The 17927-nt window shown below is 38.9% G+C and overlaps 1 protein-coding gene across 4 annotated transcripts in view; it reads left to right on the forward strand.

The window, feature by feature from the left end:
- Positions 1 to 17927, forward strand: part of LOC129769853 (homeobox protein ceh-10-like) — a 123448-nt gene that overhangs the window by 70619 nt on the left and 34902 nt on the right. For all 4 annotated transcript variants that reach the window (XM_055772351.1, XM_055772352.1, XM_055772349.1 and 1 more), the window contains exons 3-4: positions 1115 to 1196; positions 1293 to 1419. In XM_055772351.1, the coding sequence (XP_055628326.1) occupies positions 1115 to 1196; positions 1293 to 1419 (209 nt within the window). The remainder of the gene's footprint in view (positions 1 to 1114; positions 1197 to 1292; positions 1420 to 17927) is intronic.

Genomic DNA, 17927 nt, shown 5'->3' on the forward strand with positions numbered 1-17927 from the left:
AATTTCAATTATTTTTAATTTACCTGTTTTTCTTCAACGTTTTCCTATTATTTACGTCGCATGGGCGGAACACAACAAAATGACGACAGCTCAAATTGGACGAAATTTGGCGATTCGTTCTATTTATCTCAAGATAATATCATATGAGATAATTTAAATTAAATAACTTAATTCCGTACACAACTATCAGTATTAATCCTTATTGATAATTCCGAAAACAGTGTATATATTATTAATACGAGCACCTGAATTTTCCCTTTAATTCCTTAGTAAAATATTCTTGGAAGAAATTCTTCCGACATGCTCTTTTTACCAAACAAATTTCTCGACAAATCCTGTTATTCAACCCCTCCGCACACAAATAGCATTAGCAAAGTATCATCAACCTTTTGCCTTTTTCTGTATGTACAATCTCGTACCGCACAGCAAACCCTAACGAAATTGAAGATTGCGTTCAGTTGTACATATAATGAATAAAATAGTACTGCTCAAATGATCCTTGAGCTTCTGACTCAGAGTGGTCGTTATCTATCACCTCCCTCGTATAACCCACAAAAGGGTAGTTTCGCCATTCGCTGCTAACCTATTCGATTATCTGTTTGCAAGCGATCGACCACTTTGCGTTTTTATTTTTTTTTCGTCCTTCGATAGCAAATACAACTAGCCCACTGGCTAGATTTCTTCTGCTAACACTTAGATACCCCCTAACGTTATTTAATCAGGTGAGATGATGAACCGATTTGATCCTGCCGTGTTCGTCCAAACAAAAACAAAAATTTAATATCAAATTATATATGAAATCGTTATTCTAGGTTTCTAGGTTAATCGTTTCATGAAAAATCTTTCATAAACATTTGAAAGAAATTTGAAACACATTCCAAGTCATTTCGCTGCAAACTGAGTCACCCTGTCACTTCAGAGTTTGGTTGTTCGATAATTACCCAATATATCCTGATTAGACGGAAGGGGGGGGGTGCAAGAAAACTATATATTTTTTTTTTTCAAATTTCAAACCACGACAAATACGTTAACTCAGAAGAAACAAGAATAAAATATCAAACTATAAACTACTGCAAAAAATAATTAATATGAAACATTACATCTTACTCGACAGGTGGTGTGGACTCTAGTAAAGATTTTTCGATGGAGAACATCAATGGATACGGAAAGAAGAAGAAAAAGAAACGAAGACATAGGTAGGTGAATCTCCCATCTCGCGAGCTATCTCATCTGCCGTCGGCAAATCATAAACACACCACGTTTTGGTTTTGCTTATCCGCTTTACTTTTCAGCCGGACTATATTCACAAGTTACCAGCTAGATGAGCTAGAAAAGGCGTTCAAAGAAGCCCATTATCCGGACGTGTACGCCCGAGAAATGCTTTCGCTGAAAACGGATCTTCCAGAGGATAGAATACAGGTATTTGAAACGAAGTTATTTTTGAGTATTCTGTGTGTTTCGGCAACGAGCTTGTCACCGACATATCTTCGAAAATGAATTCAAGGGTTTTCAGTAAAAACTCTAAACATGCGAGGCTTTACGTCCTGAAAAAAAAATAAATAATTGATGCTTTGTTCGGTAGAACAATTGTCGTCAGTATGGAATGTCGTAATCGTAAATCATCCGATTCTACGATGCCGTCGGTTATGCGCGAGAAGAATCACACCGTGTATGGATTGTAATTCGATCCTTCCTCTTTAAGAAGGAAAAAAAAATTGAGCGAAGTATGCGCTCGAGAATAAAACGAAGGTGTTTATGTTGGCAAAATATTTCCAATATGGCTGCGCGCGATATCCCTTTTGTCTTAATTAACAATCAAACTTCTTTCATTTTTTCGTTTCACTTTCCCGTTCCCTTGGCATGAACTTGATCCACTCACTGCTGCTGCTATGTCTCGTAATTCATTCACGCTATGAGAATAACCGTTGGCTCTCGCTTACTCGAAAAGAGCGGAATTGAATTAATTTTATTTTGTTAAATGCTGCTATCTTCACTTCACGTACCACACAGTCATTTAATTGAACTCAATTGTTAAACAATTATATTTATGAATTGTCATGAATTAGTGCAGAGGCTTACAAAAAAACAGAAAGCATCATTGGGCTACATGTGCTACAGCACCAAATTTGTAAGTGAACGGTAGTCTACATATTTTATAACGAATTGCAACCATTTCTAGATTCATAAATTTACTCTAATTTGAATACGTGAATACGAAAAAATGTGCTAATAAGCATGACGCCAGAATCCGATAAAAAAAAATCTGGGATGAAAGGCACACTGAATAATTACCCACAAGTCCGCATGCGCCACCCTTCTTGCATTTTCCACCAGTTCCAACCCTTCGGGAGCGCATTATGAAGCAGGTTGTAGCAGTTTCTCCTCTCCTTCACGTGCTCCATTACACGATACCATAGAAACCATCTGAGCAACATTTTTTCACACCAACACTTACTCCCGACGTAATCACACAATTACCAACAAAGCAACAACGGCATACTTAAAAAATGTTGTCGGGACTAGCATTACTTTTGGTGGTGATAGATAACAGTGCGGCGTTTCTATCTCATTAACTCGTTCTAGCACTTGTGAAGTATTGATGGCTAATCCAGACACACGAGAATTTGATACATACACTCTCGCTCTCATACTTGCTACTTTTTCTCTCGTTTGCCACTAGAAATGTATGATACTACTAACCGGAGACGAGAGCACTAGAATGTCTGCAAATTAGCTGTTCTGATTTTTTTTCAGTAACAATATTGCTGATGGAATATTTATTAATCTAACAAGCTGAGTATTTTGTGAATCCTCTACACAAACTTACTAAATTATTTTTTGTGATTGGTCATATTTTCAAAATCTGATCAATTGCCACTATAAAATTGCATGGTATGTATTAAAAAAGCAATTATTTATTCAATTTGTTTTTACCCTTCTAATAGCCGGGTTGACTGAACCTTACAGCTACTAAAGGGTGTATCACATCAAATTGCATCACGGAAAAAACGCTGTAGAAATTCGCCCAGTAGACCGATCCTTTTGAAAATTTTAGACAGTAAAATAAAAACTATTAAACAACTTTTGGCATTTTCTTTTTATTCATACTTCGAGCCCAAGCCTGTATGCTCGCACCTTCCTCTTTACCCCGTCCATAAGGTTCTGTACAACGTCAGGTTGTAGTTTTTTTTAACAGAAATCCATTTTCTCTTGAAGTTCGCCTCCGATTTGACAACTTTTGGGTTCTTCCGGAGGGCCTGCTTCATAATCGCCCAATATTTCTCTATTGGGCGAAGCTCCGGCGCGTTGGGCGGGTTCATTTCCTTTGGTACGAAGGTGACCCCGTTGGCTTCGTACCACTCCAACACGTCCTTTGAATAGTGGCACGAAGCGAGATCCGGCCAGAAGATGGTCGGGCCCTCGTGCTGCTTCAATAGTGGTAGTAAGCGCTTCTGTAGGCACTCCTTAAGGTAAACCTGCCCGTTTACCGTGCCGGTCATCACGAAGGGGGCGCTCCGCTTTCCGCAAGAGCAGATCGCTTGCCACACCATGCACTTTTTGGCAAACTTGGATAGTTTCTGCTTGCGAATCTCCTCCGGAACGCTGAATTTGCCCTCTGCGGAGAAGAACAACAGGCCCGGCAGCTGACGAAAGTCCGCTTTGACGTAGGTTTCCTCGTCCATTACCAGGCAATGCGGCTTCGTCAGCATTTCGGTGTACAGCTTCCGGGCTCGCGTCTTCCCCACCATGTTTTGCCTTTCGTCGCGGTTAGGAGCCTTCTGAACCTTGTATGTACGCAGGCCCTCCCGCTGCTTGGTCCGCTGAACGAATGAACTTGACAGATTCAGCTTATTGGCGACATCCCGGACCGAACTTCTCGGATCACGTCTAAACTGCTTAACTACGCGCTTGTGATCTTTTTCACTGACGGAGCATCCATTTTTGCCGTTCTTCACCTTCCGGTCGATGGTTAGGTTCTCGAAGTATCGTTTTAGTACTCTGCTGACCGTGGATTGGACGATTCCCAGCATCTTACCGATGTCCCGATGTGACAACGACGCTCTTTTTCGTTCGACGACATTTTTCCAAATTTACGAAAAATTGACAGTGAAGCATGGCCAATGGTGATATATGGTGATATATACACTCTTATCTGATTATAAGCGAAAGCTGAAGATATAATTCCTAAAAATTAAATTTCTACAGCGTTTTTTCCGTGATGCAATTTGATGTGACACACCCTTTATTGATTCGTTGTTTGTTAGAGTTATTATAGCAAGCCTCCCGTACAACATTTATAAAACGAATTCATGATTATCTTTTTAAATACATACACTGAACTTGAGAACAAGATTTCATAAAACAAAATTAAATTCATTTCCATCAAAAAATGTTGATATAAAATCTAAATAGTATATAGGTTACAATTTTAGTACATCAGTTGTACAAGTATGAAACACGATTTTTAAGACAACACACGGTTATTGCATTCAAACTAGAAACATTATTTCATTGAAAATATTTCCCATCGATAGCTACACATTTTTACCATTTCTCTGGTAATTTGTGGACTGCACGTTAAAAAAAATCGCTCTTCTCTAAAAGTAAACCGTAAGAATTGAGGCGCTGCTGAGCAAGTGCGTGCTCCATCGATGCCAATAGATGGTAGTCAGAAGGAGTCAAGCCTAGTGGGTAAGCCACATGTGAACTTCATTTTGTAGTGTGTGATAGAGCATTATCATGCAACAAAAATGAGTGGGTTATATCTATGATATAACCGCAAGGTTGACAGGGGACAACCCTTGGTGCAGTAATTATTTGTTTGCATTGAATAAGTTATTGATAAGATGAAACAATTTTCGAATTCAACTGAATTCAACATATTGCTTTGTAAGTAAAGAGTTTAAAAAAAGTCATGTAAGATCAATTCATGCATTCAGTTGCACCAGTTTCGATTTTGACATGCACGTCCAACGCATATTGTTGAATCAATCGACGTTATAGCAGCAAATGGTTATCAGCATTTTGCCTAATCATCAAACGGAATGGGTAGAAATTCAGTGGGCAGATGATATGAATTCCAATGCAGTTTTGAATAACCGAGTCAAAGCGTTGCAAGAAAGAATAGTCGTTAAATCCATTTACGAAATGACATTTAGGCCAAATTTGACTAACTTGGGGAACAATGTCCATATGTAGTATAGCGCTGACTCGATTATATACAGTTTTAGATTTCTTTTAGCTGTATATAATCGAGTCAAAACAATTTTTTTCTTTATTTGTTTTTTGCATGTATTTTCGTTTTTTGAAAATAAAAAGGGAGTTTGATTTTTGATTCATCACCTTTAAGTCAGAAAACACCTTTCTCACATGAAAAAAATAAATTTATCCAGATTCTCTCAGGAGGTGATAGACGATCATATTTGATGAAAAAATCCCCCTACGCACATGTTCGAATTTCAACAATAACAGAGTTATAGAACGTTTTTTTTGTTTCGGACTCTGTTGCCTCAAACTGTGATAGTTAGATAGTTAGAGCGTTTATATAACACTTAACATTCAATTGTTTATGTAATGAGAAATAGCATTTTATTAAATGTAATAGATGCGTAGAGATATTCTCTATAAATTGATGCAAACATCTTTCCGATCTATTAAGAAATGTTCGAGTAATAAGTATTCGGAATCTTCAATTTTTTCCTGCATGTTCTGTGTTTAGATTTTCATTTTAACCGCACCCCCCCCCCCTTGACGATCAAGAAAAAAGTGTGAAATATGACTATTCGACTTGTGATTTTGGACTATTGAATTCTGTCCTTGCGGATATTGAATGGGAGAATCTAATGAACACGAATACAGTAGACCAGATGCTATCTGTTTTTTACGAATTTCTTTTCGATGTTATCAGTCGTATTGTACCGCAAAAAAGACAAGTATCTGGTTCCATCTTCAACAAACCTTGGTGGACACCCGAGCTTCGCAAACTTCGAAACAATCTCCGTAAAATGCGCAACCGATATTTCCAGACAAAAAATCAAACTGATAGAGCCAGACTTCGCGATTTTGAGTCAGAGTACAAAACTGTTCTTCTTGCAAGTCACGACAACTATTTGAACAAAATTCAGGCCACAGTCAAAAAGGATCCTTCTCGGTTCTGGAATTTCGTCAAGCAGAGGAAAGATACACACAGTATCCCTGCCACGCTGAAGTTTGGTGAAATCACTTCACACTCGAATTGCCTCCACATTCGAATATTTTTGCAACATTCTTCGAAAGCGTATTCAGCAAAGCATCGCCTGTTCAACGACAGAATTGCTATGACCACATCAAGACATTCAACATTAATCTGCCATGTATACCGTTTAATCTGGATGATATTAGGAAAGCTCTCGAAGACCTCGACTCTACTAAAGGACCTGGAACAGATGATCTACCTCCTGTGTTTTGGAAAAACTGTGCCGCTTCGCTTGCGATACCTGTAGCTGCAATTTTCAATCGCTCCATAGAAGACGGAGTATTCCCACTCGCGTGGAAAATGGCATGTATAGTTCCGATCTTCAAATCCGGAAATTCCAATTGTGTTTCCAATTATCGTGGTGTGTCCATTCTCTGCTGTCTCGGTAAAGTGTTTGAGAAGCTGGTTCACGCAGTATTGTATAGAGTGAGTGCACCGATCATCACTGACAGCCAGCACGGATTCATGAAACGGCGTTCAACAACAACAAACCTTATGTGCTATGTGTCTGCAATATCACGTTCTTTTGAATCAAAGCGACAAATGGATTCAGTTTATGTTGACTTCGCGAAAGCATTCGATACAGTACCGCACAATCTCATCATTCAGAAAATGAATCACATTGGTTTTCCCTCATGGATTACCAAATGGATATACTCGTACTTATCGGATCGTAAAGCTTTCGTTATTGTTAATTCCGTGCGCTCTAGAATATTCACCATTCCATCTGGTGTGCCACAAGGAAGTGTTCTCGGCCCGTTTCTGTTTATTATTTATGTTAACGACCTATGTGAGCTACTTTCCACATCCAAGCTTTTGTTCGCCGATGATCTCAAAATTTACAGTGAGATTGCATCATCCATTGACTGCATCAAACTTCAAGATGATATTAATTGTTTGCTAATCTGGTGCAATGATAACGGTATGCGTGTGAATAGTAAAAAGTGTAAAGCCATATCCTACAGTCGCTGCAATAATGTCATTCGCCACCAATACCACATGGGGCTGGAGCCCATAGAACGCGCAAACTCGATCTTTTTTTTTATTTTTTCTTTTTTTTCTGTATTATAGTGACTTTCAACGCTTCTGGCTGGTTCGTCACTTTTACCTTCCATTTTGGAAGAATGTCGGGAGTGAGAATTGAACTCGTGATCTTGAGCGTGAGAAGTATGGATGTTACCTCCACGCCAGATCGGCTCCACAAAACTCGATCTGTGATCTAGGAGTAATGATCGACTCTAAACTGAAGTTCAATGAGCACATAGTAATCACAACCGCTAAAGCATACACTGTGCTCGGTTTCATTCGTCGCCATGCTTCTGGATTTTCTGACGTGTATTGCCTCAAAAAGTTATACTGCGCGCTAGTTCGGAGCATCATGGAATATGCTGCACCGGTTTGGTCCCCATTCCTCGTTACACAAATCGTTGCGTTGGAGCGAATCCAGAGAAGTTTCATGCGGTTTGCTTTGCGACAGCTCCCTTGGAATGATCCGATAAATCTTCCGAGTTATGCTGATCGTTGTAAACTGATTGACTTGGAAACACTATCAGCCAGGCGTACCAAACTACAAAGAATATTTATTTATAATTTAATAACCGGCAATGTGGACTGTCCCGAACTGTTACGTCAAGTTCCGTGGAATATTCCTCCCCGTCGTTTTCGTAATTCATCGTTATTTCTTATACCATTCCATAGAACGAATTATGGTTTCAACAATAGTTTCAATTTGTGTTTACGTTCTTTTAACAATGTTAGTGATGTGTTTGATTTTACTCTGTCCAAGAATGTGTTTAGTACTAGAATAAGAAACTTAGAATAATTTAGATCTTAAGGTTTCAGTCTGTACGACGTTGTCGAAGATGGTGAAATAAAAAATAAAAAATAAAAATATACTCCGGTTCATTTTGTGTTACCTTTTTGGTACCCTGGTTGATTTTTATTCAAAGCTCAGTTCACTGTAAGGTGTAAACAAAACAAGTGAACTGAGAAAATTATAACGATGGTTACATTGTTGTGAGATCGTTTCCTGGCAGAGAATGGTCTATTCGCTCGAGTCCCTGTCTCTCTCTCAGCCATTTTTATTACTAACTATTATAGATGTTAAAATTTTGAATGTCCATCGTTTTTATCCATGTAAAGAGCCATTTAGAACATTGGCGTCCATTTACACGCCTTTGTAATACTTGCAAACGGAGGGAGCTTGAACAGCAATATTTGATTTCTCTCCAGTGTCCGTATAGGAATCATTGGATGTTCAGCGAGCGTTTATTGGCCGGCGTCGTTATTGACTATTTAAAGTTCGAATCACCGAAACTTGCAAAATGAGAATAATTTACTACTCTCAAGTGTCATTCAGTGTGTTACTTGTAAAATTTCACTGGTTCAGGACAATCACGGAGAGCAACTACGAATTGTACAGTCTACCCAAGCTCAAGCTCAAGGTTAGGAGATTGGACTGGATCAATTTGATACCAACTTTAAGATATGCTTCGGATCTCCATCTTGCTAAAATGTGTACGACGACCAAGCTTTAGTTTTTGCGAACATGCTTGAAGGTTTCGCTTCAACATCTCCAGACAAACCATGTTTATCATTATCCCGTCAATTCGAGTTCTGTCTCATCTAACGGAATTACCTTTTTCCTGTCAATAATTGTCCAATTAATGTGATCATTTTGGCAGTTGAGCCATTTTTTAATGTTTTCTCTCTGATAACCATGGTTTCTTGAGTATCACTCGATCCTTAAAATCTTGTTTATGAAGACGATTTCGCACTGTTTGAGGTGTCACATGGATGAAAAACTCACTTTCTATTTATTTTGAAATTTTGATAATTTTTTGTTAAAATAGTCCTGTTGCCTCTGATGTACATCCTGATCGCGTTGCTGGTATGAAAGATCCGTAGTCCGTAGTCGGACGATATCAGCAATTTGAGGATAGCTTTCACCAGCTTTTGCCTACTATCTCGGACACTTAGAAAAAATTATGGGTTTTTGGGTATTTCGAAGCAAAATAACATCAACTTTGATCACGAAACCTTCCAAACAAGAAAATAACAAATGCATGCAATGCTTTCGACAAAGTGACGGTAAGTCCTAGCATAAAACGTTATATATCGTTTTTCATATAGAATCGCCTCTAGAATCCATTTTTTCCATTTCGAATTCACAAAGTATTGAAATTTCATTAATTGTCAAAAATTTATATCTCAATTTTGGTGAGTTCGACACGGCACCATTATACGTCAAAATTTTGTTAAGTGTTTTCTAATAAAAATATACACAAAAATATCGAAGAGGGGTGTTTTTAGATATAAAATTCAATTTTTGAGTTAGATTTTAGGGCAGTGAGGGGTTTAGTGATTTAGTGCATTTAAAATGTAAGTTTCCATCAGATTGAAAATTGCGATTTTAGGTAGTTTCCACCACCAGGCTTCAACAAAATCGGAGAGGATCTGGTCAGTGGCCATCTGATTTGGCGTGGAATTGCTCTGTTGCTACTTTTGTCATATGCAAAAACAATGATAAAATGTTGATGAATGAATCGCTATTGCAAGAAACAATGTTAATAAAAAAACAAGTTTTACTTTCATAAGTCATTTTGGAAAAAATGAAAATAAAAACATTCCGTTACAGTTTTGTTGAATTTTCATACTTTTCATCGGATACCTCCATCAAAGTTTGGATTCTCTGTTGCTCCACCTCAGCGGCCATTTTATTCCATTTATTTTTATTCCATTCTTTTCATATCTGCAGCATCCCGAGTTACTTTGGTACCCTTCTTCAATCAGCTTCACAATTGGTCAATATTTTCCGATTAGGCGGAATTGGGGGCAATTAGGAAGATCGAAGCACCTCTGAAGCACCTCTAGAATGTAGTGGCAACTTGTCAAATCTGGCCAAAACTTCACCGGAGTCAAGGCCTGGGAACTGTCCAAAATCCATCTTCATGTACGTTTCGTCATGGATCAGCATGCATTCATCATACTTCGTCAAAACCTTGTTGCACAATTTTCGAGTGCGTCTTTCGGCTACCAGATTTTGCGTCAGCAGGCACATAAGTTACGATAACCTTCTCACATATGAATTCTGTATATAGTACGTTGGTTAGAGTTGTGTTTGTGGCGATGTCGTAGTCCTAAAGTTCCGGGTTTGCGTGCGAATTTGTAATTATCTCAATACCTTCAACCTCTGATCCATCGGAACAATAGTTGCACATTCACGGAAACGTTTCAGCTTATCATACACCACACCGATTTAACCTCTTTCAGCGATTCCACGATTTTAGTATCTGACCAGTTTTGCCCAAAAAGTTTTTTTTTATTTTTTTTAAAGTTTTTTAAGGATAAACCATGTTCTAGTAAATTCGAAACGAATAAAGTGTGGTAAAGACTTATAGTTATTTAGCATATTATTATTATATGATTTCTCCTTGTTAGTGACATTTTGGACATTTCAAATCTCTTCTCTCGGTATCCATCCTGTACAACCCACAACAAAACGGATCAACTGAAATTTTCACCATCGAAAGATACAGGTTTTCCAAACAATTTGATGTCAAAATATTTGATATACGCCTACTACGACCGCTGATTAAAATTAAGAGTGATGCCGAATTCTAACCGAATCAAACCTTAAAGCGCGCTACACATACAGCGTCACCGTCACCGTCCCGTCAACTATTCTCTTGGACTTATTTTGCCGACGTCAAAGTTGCCGGTGATGGTGTATGTGAATGTTTCCATACGATATCCATGGGAGAATATTTGGTGACGGGACGTTGTATGTGTAGCGCACTTAAGGGTGAATAGATAAAATAACCGCTTGCGACTTTATTCTTCAGCACAAGTGTTCAAGCCATATTGCAAAAATTCAAATTTCATATGAATGTCAGACATGATACTATAGTCACCTTATTCACAATGCACTATACATAGATAGGTTGTTTTTATGGAATATTCAATGCACTAGTTGAAATTCGGGAACCTATACCTAGGCCACTAAGTGACCTTTGTTGAAACCTGTGATATTGGCATGAAAATCTCAGTACCTATTCCGAAAAGATTTTCTACACATTGAAAATGCGTACATTATATCGAAGTGAAGTGTATTTACAGGCTATTGGATTATTGTGTATGGCAAACTAAACAAATCTTAGAGAATTTTCGATTCGATTAGTATGCAAATCATCAAAACCAGTTTGCAGCAAAAAAGTTAACAACGAAAACTATTTGGTTAATACGTGACATAAATACGGACTACATTTATTTCAAAAATCCCATAGCACATATTGGTTAATCACCTGTTGAAGCCGAACGCAGTTGCATGATAAATCCAACAGCTAATCAAAACTCATCATTTTCACATGGTCACTTCAAAACTGAAATAATGACATCGGAAATTGAATATTTTGCGAACATATAAATTGTAAGCTGAAGGAATAATATTGGTTGGGGTTTTAATTACTTATACTTCAACAACAATTCACTCCGTGAGAACTTTTGGCCACAAGCCATGGCTGCGAATATCGGATTACAGAATTATTGACACCCCAATCGAAAAGGCAGAATAGAAAGAGAAGAATTTCTGCACGGGGAAAAAAGAGGAACTCTGTGGCGATATTAAGATATTGTTTCCAAACGGTATCAAATTACTGATAAAGGGACGTATTATTCCTATGGTAAAAATGACACGTGCTGATGTAGCATCATTTTCGGTGTTTAAAATCCAATTAGTCATGCTCGGCGCCCCATCAGCTACTAGGCGAAGCAGCACCTCATTAGCTGAACTCAGCAACTTACCGCAAACTAATTCATCTTTCAACCATCCATTTTGGGAGGGCAAGGATGCAAGTGTAGAGCTCATGGATACTAGAGGATAAAATATAAATATACTCTATCAGCCATCCCATGAGTTTATAAACCAGTAAACCGGCATAGAACACAACAATATTATAGTTTCCTATGCTCATACGACATAGTCCTCATGTTCATTGGTATAATTTGAATCAAATATTGTCTTTTTATTCGCATGTTATTATATACTAATAGCACTAATGTGCTCGAAAAAAAACTCAATATTATGTTGGTGTCATTTGGTATAAAAAGTTAATATTTATGTTATATTCCTAGTATTTATTAATTTTGAAATGGTCTAGAAAATTAGATACACTCTCAACATTACAGACTCTATATGATAAAAATTATTTAAACAATTCTACGGAGTTTGAAAATAATAAATCTAATGATTATTTTTGTCTAGCAAGCATTTCATTTCTCAATAACCACAGACATCTACTTTAATTCCATTTTCAATGCATTCATTTTTCCACCTACTATTTTTCATAGGAAAGATACGGAGTCTCTTATTCCACCTAATGAACAGAAATAAAATATTTCCGTTTTTCTGATTGCTATATTTCTCGCTACTGCACTTTCGATTGGCATACGAACTACCAAACAGACTTGGTGTGGGGAAACCTGTACAATTGTACATTCACGATACCTCACAAGCCTCTAGGCGAAAAGCTATCGCAAATAATGTTCACTTAGATTGCGGTCGTCCATGCCACGTAGTTTAATACCATAATTTCCGGATCACTCGGATATCTGTAAATGGCCTATATTACTTGGCAATGGAAATCAACTACGTTCAGCACACTTCCCTATCGGATATTGCTCCGATTAGTGGAACGGAACATTACATTGCAAACAGACACAGAGACGGAACTATCGTTTTTCCGCTGCCCGTATCACAAAATTCGATTGAAAATTAAACTAAGGGTAAAAAGGAAACAGCAAACTTCGTCGGAAAATAGAAAACTGGCGTACAGTGCACAGAATGTAAAACTGGGAAAAAATTACTGTAGACAACACTTGACAAACGCCAACACAACCACTTGCAATGTGGCGACGACCAACGAACAGACTCGACTCGTTTTGATGCTAGAACGACAGAAGAGAGATTATTTCATTATAAAAATTATCAAATTATGATTGTGATAATAAATTACGCTAGTAGCCCGCCCTCTGTTTGGCCGTTCGCTCTCACATTGTTGATGTGATTCGCTCGGCGGAGGAGATAGATTCCAAAAAGTTGCATAACCTAGCTCTAAGATGGGGTAACATAATGGGTGGCGACTTGTAACGAACTTTTGGAGAATCCTCTGGCATGATGCGACAAGCTAGCAAAGGGGACCTCAGCACAGCATCCATCAAGCATTAGGCCTGTGAGGTATTTGTTTTGGTGTGCACAAAATAAATTGAATTAAATTACGATTATTGCTCTTTATCGCTTCACATAAATTTAATAAATTAAATCAAAATCTTTATCACAACATAATAAACAATGCAGTTAATGGTGTAGAAAAGGATTCCATTATGGAAATAATGACTGCCGGTTTGGGAAGATCTGTTGGAAGGAAGTTAGTATTAAATTCAAGTTGGAAACGAGTTGAATTTTGGCGCATATTATTCTTTGTCAAAATTTTACGCTGGAAAAGTTTCGTTCATAATGAGATTGTTGAGAGCCGTTTATGTAAACTGAATGATATTACGAAAACAGTGCACTTTGAAAGGAATGCCGGGCATTTGAGAGAGACAGTGTGAAATATATGCCCACTTCATCGCCCGTCAATGTACACATGAAAAACCGTCACATTTGAATACCCAGAATATGTGAATAGAGGATCATATTTGACGAAGCACGAAGCATCCCTAAAAGCATTTACTTTCAAGTTTTTTTCACTTCTAAAAAGTAATTAACTGCACAATTCAATAGTTTTACAACAGCATTCTATGCAAAATTTGCTAAACTTTCAACAACAGAAAATTAGTCTCAAGAAAAGTTCGATAACTCTGTCATAATTAAAATTTGACCATTTGCGTAGAAGATTTTTTTCTTTCAATAAGATTCTCTATCATCTTCTGATGATAGATCCAAGTGGAATCCGTAGAAGACACGACTTCCGATTGTAGTTCGATGTACCTTCTAATCTGAGAGCATTTTAGGCTGCTCTACAATTTGTAGACAAAATTGTTTTCTTCATTTTCCACCACATTTCTGCTACCCGGGTAGAGAGACGATGTTGCGTGATCGAATCGGTGAAGATATTGCCTGGAACAACCATGACCAGAATGAAACTGGGTCGGAAAACTTCTACATCGCCACGCTTTCTGCTCATTCATGTCGAAGCAATCTAAGCTATTGCTTTGTGCATCCATCTATCGTTTGGCACTGTATTCTACTTGCTCTTCTGCAAAGATGACGTGGATGGGCATCATATCTGCTATCAGGGCTCGGCAAAGGCGTATTCAACTGAGGATAGTCAGGGGACTATCTCTGTAGGAGCATTGTACCACTGCGACCATTAGTTTTATCTATTGTTGTGACAGGTCAGGGAACTATGCAGAAAATCGCATTCGTATTCAATTGACAACGAGTTTTGGCTTCCTCCAGCTCCGTCAACATGACTCACAAGTCATTCGGGCGTGTAGTTGCTATCTCACTCTACAACTCGACTATCTCATTTCATTCTTCCCCGTCAAACGGATTTCATTGCATATTGAAGTGACTCCTCTCAAAATTTTCGTTTCTCTCTATCATGTATCACGTATGCATGTATCGATGTTTGAGTTCAACGTGATTTGACATATACTACAGGTGAGCCAGGTTTTTCTTGTATCGTACACGAAAATTACTCACACATGTAAATTAGCGTGTATTGTTGTGTTCAGAAAACAACTTTTAGAATACACTCCATACTCCATACGCGTTGTTCTGCATGTTTTTTCACAAAAATGAACTCGAATTCCCACGCTATTGAATGAAGAGGCGACTGAGTGGAGAGTCGATCTTCATTTTTCATCTTCGAAGACCTCGGGTTCAGCCTGCGGTAACAAACACGGCTTCTTAGAATACAGTTCTATACGCACTTACAACTGTGTGTTGGAGTTTTGTATTTAACTTTTTACGATTGTGATGGGTTTTCAGAGACACAATCTAGCATAGGCTACCATACCCATACATACATTATCGACCACGATACACTACGTCAACGTCTAAATAACACGGTGTCTTCTAGGCCTTTGATAACCACTCCGTTCAGTGTTGTTCGACATAACCCTGGCTCCCGCATTGATGATCTTCGCCGCATGTTCGCATGCATAATCGACATGGCTGTTACAGTTTAGCTAGACGTCAAGTTTGACACCCAGATACATCAGCATACGACCGTGGAGGTGCCGGTCCAGCAGAGCACTTCAAGTCTTGATCCCTGTCCTTGTCGTAGAAGGAAATTAATCTGGAGAGGGCGCGAGTAAATGGGCGGTAAGGCAGCGAAGACCTTAGAGACAGTGACGAACAGAGCGGCACCGACGATCATTGGAGCACGGTTTTTTTTATCCCAGAATCATCCCATGGGGCTGCCTGCTCTTCATACTGTGAATATTTTATATATCACGACGAGGGCATCTGAAATGCCGTGAACAGTTCAGTTTTATGTCTGAACTACAGCGGAAGTGAAGGGCCGACTAGTGTCCTGACAACACCTGTCTCTGGAATGTGAAACCCTGCGCGAACAGCTGTGACTGAGTGCGCGTCATACTGGAGAACAATGTCCATTCTGTCCTCCGTCGGGAATAGAAATTCCGCGAGTATGACTGTTTCGGGGAGGATAATAGAGAAAAAAGGAGTATAACCAACGCTATCCAGCGTTGGAGACTGGTAAAGTGCATGAGCCCCGCAAAGGTGCATGGGTTGATTTTCAGGCTTTTCAGGCTTGACAAAATACCAACCTCTGGATCTTCTGTTTGCCAGTAAACTGGACTTCGCCCAGGAATTACTGCAGCACTATTCCAAACATATACGGGAACACTTGGATGGTATTCAATGTTATGTTCGAGGTACCAACGGGACCTGACGCTTTCTTAATCTGCACGCTCTCCGCCATTGCTACTAATTTCTTGACACTTTCGGCAACTTCTTCACCATATGATATAGTTGGCCATATCTTTGAGTCGTGAATCGGAGAGAATCCCTCGATTCTTCAAATGTCGTCTGATCATGGTACGGCATGCGTATCCCCAGGGCTCATTATAGCTGTTTGATATGTTTATGTTTACTTTTCGCTGCAAAGTAGCTCTTGGCGCGCGGTAGATCACCACACTTTTCCCTCTACCTCTAGCAGGTCTAACTCTGTGGACGCACTATCTGGCGTTAGAACAGTAAGCACGAAGGCTGGTGAGTGTTTTTCGGCTTCAACTTTCTCGGAATGGCAGCCAAAAATGTTGTCATAATGTCTGCGATCATGTTCAAGTGCCTGCTGTGTCCACGAAGTGCTTCGACGGAGAGATTCCTGACGAAAACTTTCGTTTTGTATTCCAGCTCGTAGCGTCTTGATGGTCTCAGGGTCGTAGAGTTCCTAGAGCCACTTTAAGTTTATCTACCTCTGATCACTTTAGGTATATCTCTCGCAAACTCTCCAATTCATATTTTCCGCCAGCAGCACGCTGCTGCCCCACTCTACAGTCTACGCATTCATCATCTGGTAAAGCTATTCTATTGATCATCTTGGCGGTGCGTATACACTGCCCAAAAAGATTCCGATGATTTTGTTATCACGAAACCGTTGTGTAAATTCATTACCACTTCTTGCATGAGACGTTTTTCCCAGATTTCTACTGCAGCCAACCCTGCCCTGTACGCCACCAAGTTAGCATTATCGGGAGCAGGACCCGAAATCTCCGAAGATGCAAAATGAAGATCGACACTGATCTATGTAGTTTCATTTCAACTAAGACTACTTCGACATTCGCCGTCATCATAATGTGAATTGACTAGCGTTGAAAACGAGGAAGACTGATGAACTATTCTATTCAATACTTATTCCAATTGACGTGACTAATGAATACAAATCTGCCTCGTCATTCAACCTGATTTCAATTCACACTTCTACTACCCTTGACATGAGTTTTGTTACCCACGTACACAATCTTATTTTTACGTCCATATAAAGTGAAACCAAAACTTGATTTCTTATGCAGAAAAGTAGTCACCCCATAATTGACGGTGACGCGTTAGTGTTAGTAAATAGCGTGCGGTTTGGGAGGAATTTCAAACAAAATTTTAGTTCAGTTTGTCTCCGAGCTGAATTTTGTGAAAAAACATACAGAAAAACGTGTACGATACAAAAAATTTAGCTCACCTAGAGGAGGCGATCTGGGGTAGTGGTAACATCCATGCCTCTCACGCTGAAGGTCACGAGTTCAATTCTCACTCCCGACATTCTTCCAAAAATGGAAATACAAGTGACGAACCAGCCAAATGAGTTGAAAATCACTATAATACAGATAAAAAAAAATCTAGCTCACCTGTAGTATATGTGAAACCACGTTGAACTCAAACATCAATACATGCATTCATAAGAGAGAAGAACGAATTCATTTTGGAGTAAGCCACTTGAATGAAATGTAATAGTCGAGTCGTAGAGTGCGATAGCTCACTTCCAATTGAATACGAAGGCGACTTTCATCATAGTCCGCTGACTATCTTCCGTTGAATATGACTTTGCCGAGCACTGATCGGGAGGAACTCGATACGGGTCTGCAACGATTGCGTCGTCATATTCGTGATCACGGAACCGTCGCAAAGGTTAGCTACCGCGTATGGAGTATGAAGTGTCTATTCGAAACC

This window comes from Toxorhynchites rutilus, chromosome 2, assembly GCF_029784135.1.
Source record: "Toxorhynchites rutilus septentrionalis strain SRP chromosome 2, ASM2978413v1, whole genome shotgun sequence".
NCBI lineage: Eukaryota > Metazoa > Arthropoda > Insecta > Diptera > Culicidae > Toxorhynchites > Toxorhynchites rutilus.